Source organism: Cherax quadricarinatus, chromosome 61, assembly GCF_038502225.1.
Source record: "Cherax quadricarinatus isolate ZL_2023a chromosome 61, ASM3850222v1, whole genome shotgun sequence".
Lineage (NCBI taxonomy): Eukaryota > Metazoa > Arthropoda > Malacostraca > Decapoda > Parastacidae > Cherax > Cherax quadricarinatus.
Window position 1 is genome coordinate 9,089,525 of NC_091352.1, and position 11,721 is coordinate 9,101,245.

General features: G+C 39.0%; 1 protein-coding gene across 2 annotated transcripts in view; it reads right to left on the reverse strand.

Moving 5' to 3' along the window:
- The window catches only part of LOC128699371 (uncharacterized), a 361,556-nt gene that overhangs the window by 224,285 nt on the left and 125,550 nt on the right, over nucleotides 1-11,721 (reverse strand). For both annotated transcript variants that reach the window (XM_053792044.2, XM_053792045.2), the window contains exon 3: nucleotides 4,703-4,829. In XM_053792044.2, coding sequence (XP_053648019.1) covers nucleotides 4,703-4,829 — 127 coding nt within the window. The remainder of the gene's footprint in view (nucleotides 1-4,702; nucleotides 4,830-11,721) is intronic.

Here is an 11,721-nt window from a genome sequence, read left to right on the forward strand (position 1 = left end):
ACTGGTTAGGCACTCGGTGTCCTGCCTGAGTATACTGTGAGTATACTGCAGGTTGCTAAGCGTGAAGTGTGCTCAATATATTTTATTCCTGATTTTAAGATTTTTCGTCAGCCCTAGGGACCCGTAAATGACACGTTCTTCTGGCCTCTTCTTCCTTGTACTATCCTCACGTTCCAAAGTACCCGGTCGAGCTATATTCCAGAAAATACACTCTCACGATTTATATAGCCTGCTGATTTAAATCTACAGTTTTCCCTCCTAAGTTGTACGAGTGGGATTACCTATTTATATTATTGGAGCAAAGCTTATGCCTCTGCTTGTTTACTTCTGAGTATCCTGAACGTTGTTACCATATCTCCTCATATACTGCCTTATCCATCAGGTGTATGTAATATTACGCAAACACGAAAACTCCTGTTATGTCACGGAGAAATGTGTAACGTGTTCACAATGTTAGTTAGCTGGTTTGTTCATTACACCGTACAAGGTATAGCATAAAAGTTTTAAAGTGGGGAGGAAGGGGAGGGGGAGGGAGGGAGGGAGGGAGGGAGGGAGGGAGGGAGGGAGGGAGTGAGAGAGAGAGAGAGAGAGAGAGAGAGCGAGAGAGAGAGAGAGTGAGATAGATAGAGAGAGAGAGAGAGAGAGAGAGAGAGAGTACTGTCATCAGGTGTTTTCAACAGGATTTACCGCCTCAATGCTCCTGGTAACAACAAGCAGTGTATGTGGTGGACACACACACCAGCAGACAGATCACCAGGAATAATCGCTCATCCGATTTTAACATTAATAAAGACTCTTTTTTTTCACTTATCCACTACTTGACATTCAAATTTCCCAAAGCAAATGTAGCCTCAATGTCTTATTTTCCCCATCATTACGAGTAAAAAAAATCTTTCTGCACAGAAAAAAACACCCAATTACTAAGAAGATAATTATACTATTACTAATAGACCGTATTGTTAAAAAACAACTAATTATTAAGATAGAACACTGTCGAGTAGAACACCTAATACTAAGAAAAACTTACTGAAAAATACCCCGATGTTAAGAAACTCCCTATTAGTAAGAAAAATTAAAAAAAAAATGCTAAGAAAAACACCCAAGACAATGATTTACTGTTAAAAAAAGTACCTTATTGCTATGAAAAATACCCAAATTTGAGAAAATTGCTGAACGGTAAGTTAGACAAATTTTTTGGGTAGAATAAAAGCTGTATTTCACGGATCACTGACTACCTACCTACATCATCATAAACGGTGGTGTGTTGGGGGTGTGGCAGCGAGGTGTAATCTCGTCCTTATATGCCTTCCTGTAAACCTTTCATTTGTATAGTTCCTTGACAATGTGAGAAGTCACGAAATCGCTTGAAATTTCACTATTCTTTCACAGTGGTTGTTTTGCATATTCTGACATCACCTGTTTACTGTGATCTCATTATATATATATATATATATATATATATATATATATATATATATATATATATATATATATATATTCATTTATTTATTTATGTATTTTCAGATCTTTGCTATGAGCGTGCACATACATTTATTCATATAACTACATAACACACAAAACAAATGCACGCACATGCACGCAAATGTACACACAAAAGACAACAAAGGCCTCGCGCGACAAACACAAACACACACAGACAGACAGACAGACAGACAGAGACAGACACACACACACACACACACACACACACACACACACACACACACACACACACACACACACACACATCCCTACCTTTGTATCGACTGCTGTTACCACTCCACTTCAGTTTCCAATATATCGGACTACCATCTACTTCCCCCAGAACTGAGAGCAGCTCTTGCTTGAGGTAATAAATATTGTGCCTAAATATTGCCAATAGCTGTCACACTTCTACCCACTATTGGAAACCTCAGAGAGCCCTAACGTCGCAAATCGATCTATTCTTATCTAGGTTACCTGAAGACGATATCGGGGGGGCCACTGTCCCTACGGCCCGGACACAGTCCAGGCCTCCTGGTTGATATCCTGATTAACCAGGCAGTTGGTGCTAGCTATACACAATCCACCATAGGAACCACAGCAAGGAGTCTGTTAGTAATTCTCCCTATGTATGATGGGTGTTGAAAAATCTTGGTCCCTTTACAATTACTGAGTTGTCTTCAGTGTACTCACCACATTTCTGGTTTTCATTGGGAGTATTTTGCTCGGTCTAACGAATCTCTTTGTCTCGGAAGGAGTAACTTCGGTGTGTACATTTTGGATCAATTTCTCCAGAATTTTCCAGGTGTAAAATCATGGCGTATCCTGGCCTACATTCCAGACAATACAGTTCAAGAGACCTCAATCGCTCTCAGTAACTAAGGTTCCTGTCTGTTCATTCTCCAGTAACGTCATTTTGCCGCCTACCTTACAAGGTGATGCAGTAATATTCCAGTCTAGAGAGCACACATGACTTAAGGGTATCATCAATAACTTGGAATCTCTTATTTTGAAGGTTCAAGATATTTAGTCTATCAAATTTCTTCGTCTGTGATAGCAACACTGTCGTGATCTATGAATGTAAAGCCACCTGGCATCACTTCTAGGATTTATATTGTTATACCGCTCTATTTTTCATCGACAGTGGAGTAACCGATATATGTTCTCATATAACATCATACTGTTTTCTGTGGCTTACTGGAAAACAGTTAATATATGCTTGAACATATGCTGTCCCCAGTGGATGCCATGCTCTTACAAATTATAGTATCGTTTATATGTCTGTCTCTTTCAGGAATAAGAATGAGAGAGAATTGGGGCGAGTACTGTACCTTGAGGAACAGAAATTTTCCATGTGGAAGACTCTGATTTTACTCTGTTGACTATTACTCTTTGCTTTCAATTTGTTAGAAAATTAAAAAAAAATCCATCTGCCCACTTTTTCAGTTATTCCTTTTGCACGCACTTTGTGTACTACTACACCATCGTCACATTTATTGAATTCTTCTACAAGATCTCTGCATACTACAATGGCTTACTGTTTGTCTTTCAGTACATCCCACATCGTAATGATCCAGGAGTCGAGAGAGGCAAGAGGGAACTGCTCTAAACTCAGGTTGCCCCAAGTTGTGCAATCGATCTTTCTTCTTAAAACTCTTTTAAAGAATTTGATATTGTGGCACGTCCGTTTTGTTGGCCTTTAGCTTTTTGCAACTGCTATATTGCCACTTTTGTGTAGTGGGTCTATATCTATTGTTTTTAACTACTACGGGATGACTCCTGTGTCCAGGAGTCATATGATATTTTTTTTTTTAATATTTTAATGAATACTGAGTTTCACTAGTCTGCGCTGGGGTAAAGTATATGAGAATACTATCAATGGCTTCTTTAAAAAATCGAATCGGGCTTGGTTAGGTCAGAAATCTGGAGATGTTGGTAGAGTTCTGGATCTCATTCATTTGAACTGTCAGTCTGTACTGAACACAAGAGTCACATGACCTCAATATTGGGAATGGGACCAAACTCATTATTTTTTTACCATCCTCTCGTATGTGGGCCCTTCGAAATTCGTCTCAAATCCCTTATGAACTTGGGTATTATTACTATTAATATAAGAATAAAAGTAATAATAAAAATAAAAAGAACAAATAATAATAATAATAATAATAATAATATTAATAATAATAATAATAACACTGGTCTACAAATTTTGAAAAATTTTATGCTTCGGAGGTAACATGGCATTTTACTTTAAGGTTTCTGGGATGCTGAAAACGAATATGGTCATAATAACAATCGACTAGCTAAAGTTTTCAAGGAAATATATTTACACATTTTGCATATGTGTATACAATATTTTAGAAACACACGTGTGTAATGAATGTATTAACTTATATGGATTCAACCTGACGTTTATTGGCTCGTCTCGTGTATTCCAATTTTGGTGCATCTCTTGTTACTGATCAGTAGAAATCTGCTAATAATAGTGGACGCAGTTTTGCCCTGGTAGCATTTCTCCATGACTGAGATGTCCTGGCGGAAACGTCCACCGTGTTCATCGCCAACTACTCCGTGACACGAAATCCAATTTTCCACAAACATAACGAAAGTTATCTTCATTGTTCACGCAACTGCGAGGCATCTGTGATCAAATTTGACTGAAAAAGTCAATATCAAGAGCAAATAATAAAAACAGTTAACATGTGTGCACTATCTGACTTTCGGGAATGATGACCTAATACCCAAACTCTGGCATCGAAATTGCCCAGAAAATGGTAACCAAATCAAATTTGAATAACTAGTGGTTCATGAGAATAAGCCTGTCCCCATCCTTTCTTCCCCCGAAAAAAAGAAACTTGAAAAAGGACTACTAAAGAGAAATATAGGAAACTGCATGTGTTTTTATAAACAATTACGCATTGTTGCTTTGAATCTAGAGCCTTTTTCCCTGTACAGTTTATTTACCTTCGACCCTGCTCAAGTCAAGGGTGACAGCAACCGGCCTTAGTTCATATCTTCATAAGTAGAACCGATTTGCAATTTTAAGCATCATTTCCATATTCAGTGAGCAAAAAAAAAATAGTGAAGAATGACTAGTTTTATATCCGAAGCGTTTTGGTGGTAGACCAGTGTAATAAAATAAACAAGAAAATAATAATAATAATAATTGGGGACCTACCTGCCACTACCAAACAGTGACTAACCACACTGGGGGACCTACCTGCCACGACGTTGTCTGCCTGCGGAAGTCTCTGCAGGACATGGGTGATGAGTCCCACTTCAGTGCAGGCTTGCAGGTTACGGACACTCTTCCTCAGGATCGCGATAAAAACTGACCATATCTCGGCCTGCAAAAAGATAAAAAAAAACACATTGTTGCACTCCTGATCAATACACGTCGATTATGAAAGTCATGTCATTTGCCCTTGCATCATGTACGTTATGTGAAATATTCCACTGTTAAATGTACATCACGGTGTTAGATGTGAAATACATCAATGTTACAATTGTATTAACATGTCCGTCACGTCACCTTCCTATCACGTAGAATAAGACGCAAAATCTTCAGGTACAATGACTGAAACATGATACGACATCTGGCGATATACCTTTGAAGAATTTCGAGAGTATATCTACTCTCTGAGCCCGGCCATGGGCCAGGCTCGTCTGGTGAGGATAGCCTCGGGATACATTCTGCGGGGTAACCATGATTAAATATCATGTCAAGGTTTAACATGATGTATGCCTCCTATGGTGGTACCTTGTACTAATTTGAAGAAAGGAGGAAAACATGATTCAAAGAATTAAGGACTCAAAAAGATGTCTTTTTTGGATAAAGTTAAAAAACTGGACAATTTGCCGTACGTACAGAAATAGCAAAATATCTAACTTTTAAATTTACGAGAAAAAACGTTTGTCAAAAAATCACTAAATAAAACAATGTATTTTCTCTCAATGCTGGAGTCTCATTTTCTCCCAATAACAACCGCGCCATCATTACCCGAATGGAAACTATGAAAAAATCCCTATTGTTCTGCAAAAAAGTTAAGATAGACCAACCTAGAAGAGCCAAAGTATCGACTAAGAAAAGTTTCCTCCGGTGGAAGGTGAGGAGAAATTTAGGCGTCGCCGTACCATTAAGATTTGTCTTACACCTACAGGACGCACAAGATGTTTTAGCGAGTATCAAGAAGACTGGAAGACAGTAGCCATCGAGGAAGGTATCACCATCCTATAACAATGCCTGTGAAACAAAAGCCTGTTCTATGTTTTGCTCTGGCAGAACTGCTCATCTTTTCCTTCTGTCTTTAGAGCATGTCAGACACAGTCAAATAATACAAGCTTTTATTTGCGTTCAGTAAATAATTTTCTTTATTTTATTGCATATTCTCAATAGTTATTATTATGTAATATATCCTTTCCAATTCAGAAGGCCTGGTCTAAGACCAAGCATCAGGGGCGATGATCCCCGGATCTATTAACAAATATATATATCAGGCAGGACTGATATTCGCTTGAGGGAACTGTACACACGGCGGAAATACTATAGTATACTACACAATTTCAAACTGATCATTATCAGCTACATTCATACACCAATCAATTAGTAATTTAGAGTTTAGGATCTATCTCGAGAGTAAATAAGGGGTTCGGGCTAATAATAACGTTCATGGATGGATTAACAGAGGAAAAGTCAGAAAGTTGCTTTGAGAGTAATGAATGACACATTACCAGGGCAAGACATGAGTGAAAATAACGCAGAGAGCATTACAAGACTGTAAATTTGCCAAGGCATATATGTACAATGAAAAAATGCCAATAGTAAAATCATATACACAGACGTGAACATTTTCAAATAACAAGGGCCACTGACTAACCGTCTCAACATTTACATTTTTTCTCCTTGACACGTTCAGAGAATTCTTCTACCGTACCTTCCCCGAATCTTACTCGTACCCCGGCCAAAGGCGAGGCTTCCATGGTAACTACCTGGTCAACCAGGCTGTTCGTGCAAGTGGTCCGCAGGAAAAAAAAAAAAAAAAAAAAAAAAAAAACTTGGGCCACGGACGTGGACAGTGTCCTCTAATTGTACCCATGACCCCCTGCTCCTCATTAATTTTACCATTTTCTTAGTACCCCTTCAACAAAGTACGTATACTGCAGTTAATGGCAGTAAAATGAGTACGGTTATTAAACTCATTCATCAGAAAATGGATATTTAACTGATTCTGCAGAAGCTGAATCAAGGCGACCCTCTGTTGGCAACATTCCACTTGCATATCAATCACTGCTGCACACGTGAAGGCCAGATATTTAATGTATTTTCCGAACTTTTACGACGGAACATTCTGGAAACTTCGAGTCACATGAGTAAGGCGTGAAAATTGTCTATCTTCACTCCGGGAGTCTTTTCATAAATCCCTGAACCCCGGGTCGAGGCTTTTTTACACTACCGCGTTCTTCTGGTCTTCAAAAAAAAAAAAAGTTTTCTTTGTCAAGAGGGTTCTCAGTAGCAACTGGATTTTTAGGCATTTTTTCTTCTTCATTACATCCTTTTACCTTCAGAAAGATTTTGTTTTCAGTGTACTTTAGTTAACGTAAAACAGATTTGTGTATTATTATTTTAAAAAAGTTTCCGCATGTAACTAAGATATAAATTTTAGGAAGGTTGTGGTAAACAAGAAAGATACTACAATAAAGAAATAAGTTACTGGTTTGAAAGTATTAAATCTTTTAAGCAGCATTAATGAAAACCCACGCCTTCCACCTTTGAATGACGAGGCTGCTCATTCTGAGTTACAAGTTCAAGGGAAAAAAAGAGGTTTTTAGAAGTCTTGATTACTTCCTATGTTCGGTATTTTATTAATTTAAAGACGATGAGTTAATCTGGGGTACACGAAGACATCATTTGGAAAATGTGATAAGCAAGTTCTCTCGATATACTCACATTAAACATTAAATGAGAGGATCAAGATAAATATACATGCCTCTCTCAAGATCCAACATCCCAGCAAGCACTGTGCGCTGCCTCTCAGAAGACAAATAAAATCATCTTAGAAAGTGGTTGTAAAACTTAGGTAAGATCAAATTCGGTTTCCCACAAGAACGAAACATTGTGAAATAAGACTGATACGACTCTGCATAAAAGCAGTCTATTCTCAAGAATTTTTGCATAAGAAAGTTTCAAAACTACTGACAGAAGAGCCCATGTGCGGAAGAGAAACTGGGGACGCAGTCATTTGGTAGTTCCAGCTCGCCATCACGATGAAAAAGGAAATCCGAGACTCGCCTTTTCTGCAAGTTGAGACAAATGGGAGGCATTTGCTCACTATGGGAGGGTTGCATTCCCTAAAGGGCTGAGGCAAGCCTCGTTAAGTGTCAGGCTGTTGATCAATGTTATTCTCTTTTACCTCTCCTTATCTCATTACCAACCAATCTCTCTCCTCATCCTCTTCACTCCCTTACTCCCTGACCCCTATTTTGCTATCTTTTCCATTCAGTCAGCCAATCGTTTCTGTCTCTCTCTCTTACAACTGCTTCCTCATCATGATCTAACAATAAAGAAATTCCTATGTAACAAACAAGGCAGCCCCACCACTAGGCGTTTCTAGGGAAGGAGAATGCCTGAGGATACATGCCGGGGGATGAGTGTCTGCGGTGAGTGTAGTAGCCGGGGAAATTAACGTGACATTTGATAGTTTCCAGTCATTTGGTATTTTGCCTCCTCCTACTGACTTGTTAAACATTACTGTTAGAGTTCACGCCATATGAAGTTTCCGATTATTTAAGAATGTTTCTGGCTTTTAGTTCACGAAGCCTACTTAATCTGTCAGCGTTCAGCTGCTGTAGCTATAAAGACCAAAAAAGGCACAATACAGTGACTGAAATTCACAAATAACCCGAACATATGAGAAAGAAGCTTAGGACGAAGTTTCGGTCAGAATTAGAACATGGACTAGTCATAAGCTGCTTTCTCCTTTGTGCAAGTTATTTGCTATTGCTAAGATTAAGTGATAAGTCTGTTAATTTTAAAAATATTTAGTGCTTCACAACCTCTGACTCTACAACAACACTGTGTCCTGGCGGTGTTCTGGGCTGTAAATATAAAGCTGAAGACCCAATGCTACTGTATGGTTTTTGCATTAATAGTTCGATCCGATTTACCTTAAAGATATCTAGAAGTATCAGAAAAGTTGGGACTCACTACATTTATTTCAATCTCGAGGTTTACGTTGAAAATACATGAAACATACCGATGATCCATTTCGAGAGTTCTCTCCTCGCAGCCCAGCCAGGGGCCAGGTTTCCTTGTTGACCGCCTGATCAACCAGTTTGTTGGTGTTAGCGGCCCTCAATTCCACACAGCCATCATAACCCGAGTGATCAGTCAGAGTAATGTTGTAACCACCACTACTACTTCCTAGACCTTCCCCCCTATGAACGTATTATGTCACTATATCTGGTCAAAATAAGAACAATATATTTTACCCATATGTTAAGAGTAATGACAATATGATAAGACAGCTAATTTGTAACATGACTAGTCACTGGTCTGGTTGTTTCTTAAAAGCCCTCTCAGTTTACTGCAGTTGACGTTTGAGTTATTGAAGCCATCCAATGTTCAGGAGAGAGAGAGAGAGAGAGAGAGAGAGAGAGTGAGTCTGAGAGAGAGTCTGAGAGAGAGTCTACAATCAGTGCACGAGAGAGAAATATTTTCGACAATAGTGGAGTGCGAGGAGGACCGCAGCTTTAATCTTGAGAGAACGTGGCCTGATCTACATATCAAATGGCGAAGACACAAGACTGACTGCATTGGAAAGGATCAAGTTGAGGAAAGTCATGAAATACTTTTGTTGAAGTGGAAATGGTGTAATTGAGAAAGAGAGACGGAGGGGGATGGAGAGGGGAAGGGAGAGAGAGAAAAAGAGAGAGTGGGAGAGAGAGAGGGGGGACAAGAGGGAGAGAGAGAGAGAGGGGGAAGAGGAAAGAGAGTGGACATGGAAGAAAACAGGGGAGAGGGGAAGGAGGGGAGGAAGGAAATGTGATTTAGGGGAAAGTTTTGACCAGTGAAACCAGCGCTCGTTGTAATAAATTAAAAAATGCAAATTCAACAAAATAATGTTATCACGCCAATTTAAAATAATACGTATCATTTAAAACCATATCAACAAATTCATAAGCCAAGATCAATTAAAATTCACCAGTTAAATATATATCAAATAGTTAACATCAAAAGACCGCGCTATAGCATCTCCGAGATCCCTTTAGGCACCCTGGTAATTATAAAAAACATGACTTGGCCTCAAAGCTCAAACTTCATACAAGCAGTTAAAATGTGATTCACAGTCAGCAACAGCCACACGTCACAGGTTAGAGGCAGTTATTTACACAGGAATTGGCTTCAGGCATAAAGACTAGTAGGTCGCTGACTTAAAAATTCCGGAACCTGCGTACGAGGGCAAATTCCAGCGGCTTCTAAACTGATAAACAAACTCACGAGTAAAGAATATATGACAGACTCAGAGGTTAGAGAAAACGCACATAACATGCACAGGCATATTGATTACAGAAGTCAGACAATGTAATGTTTTACTGAACACAACAAATTAACTGAACTGCGGTGTCTGACCTGACCTTCAAGTATGAGCCGCGAGGAACATTGAACCCGAACCATCTACAGGTAAACAACAGGTAGGCAGGACAAGGAAAATGAAATGTTAAATTATGAGAATTTCAAAACAAAGGATGCAATGCTAATGATGGAGCACTTGAAAGCACTTGCGTTCTGTCGTGTATAATACAATTCTGTGCCCACATCTCAAGAGCATGTGAGACACAATAATTATAACATATACAGTAAAACACTACTTAAACAGAATCGGTAAACCATCTAAACTATTACTCAGAGACTAGGAAATGTGCTCTCTGGAATGAAAATAAGAGAGAGCTCACTCAATACAGGCAGGTTTGGCCCAAGAACAAGCTATGAGAGTCGATACACTCTGAAAACCAGCCATATGTATATTAAAGGCATAAATATATAGTAATGTTCATTCATTTATTCTGTCTGTCTATCTCTCCGATTCAAAACACCCCAAAACCTTTTCCTCTCACTAAAACCGGATTTCTTGTTCAATTTAATAATATATATTTTACTTTGTGATCATCAACGTATGAAGGAAGATGAGTGCAGGTAATACATACATCTTTAAGCATTTGCTGTGAGAGGCGAGGATTAAGCAGTCAGGGATAATTAGCGTGCTTCTGATGCCAGGCACCAGTGCTGATGGTGCTTCACTCCACGTCCACCACCACTCACCACATCGTCCAGGAAACCTACCTGCTGAGGATTACTGAAGCTCCTCTACTATACCTGCATCCCTGTGCTGGTCACCAGAGTCCCCTGGGCAAAGGCAATTCAATGCAGGGGAGGAACAGGAAGAGAAGTAGGAGGAGGAGGAGAGTAAAGAGGAGTAGGAAATGAGAGAGAAAGGGAGACAGTGTTTAATCCCACTGTTGTGTTCAATAAAAGCTATTTCCTAGCTAAACTTTATATACAAACTTGCTCCAAAGTATATTGCTTACCAAGCATACAGATTGTTATGTAAAATGTTAATAATGTAACCTCCCCGAGTAATAATATTCAAGTTTTCTCATCTGCAACGTTCAAACACTGTGCATTATGAAAAAGCTGTAAGCAAAATAAACCAACATATACCAAGCTGCCATGTAAAACCTACTGCAAAATTTAAAACTCTTAAGACCTGTATGTGTTGCCAGAGGACGCAAGTAATGAAGTGTAATAAAAGTTATATATAAAAAGTTAATACGGTTATTTCTAAATAAAATGTTAGTTTTCAGCCACTATGTTCACTGTTTTTCGTACACGATTGACATGCTGATACATATGGCACAGTCAAACATCGCTGCCTAGACTACAGATCTGAGATTAAACTATACAATGCTTAATCCGTCCACTATAGTCTCCATGCAGGTCAAAGGTCACGGTAGATCCCATGTCAAAGATTAAGGGATAAGAGTTATTGAGCCTCGTGAACTGTGAGGCCAGAGACGAGCTGGTGCCTTTAGATCGTGCCTTGATCTTTAGCCATCCTGGTTTACCCTACTAATCAGTGTTCACTGGCACTGACCCAACACCTGTGTGTGAGTATTGATGCCATACTGATTTCACGTGACTACTATTTCTCCTTTACTACAACCACCACCATTACTACTACT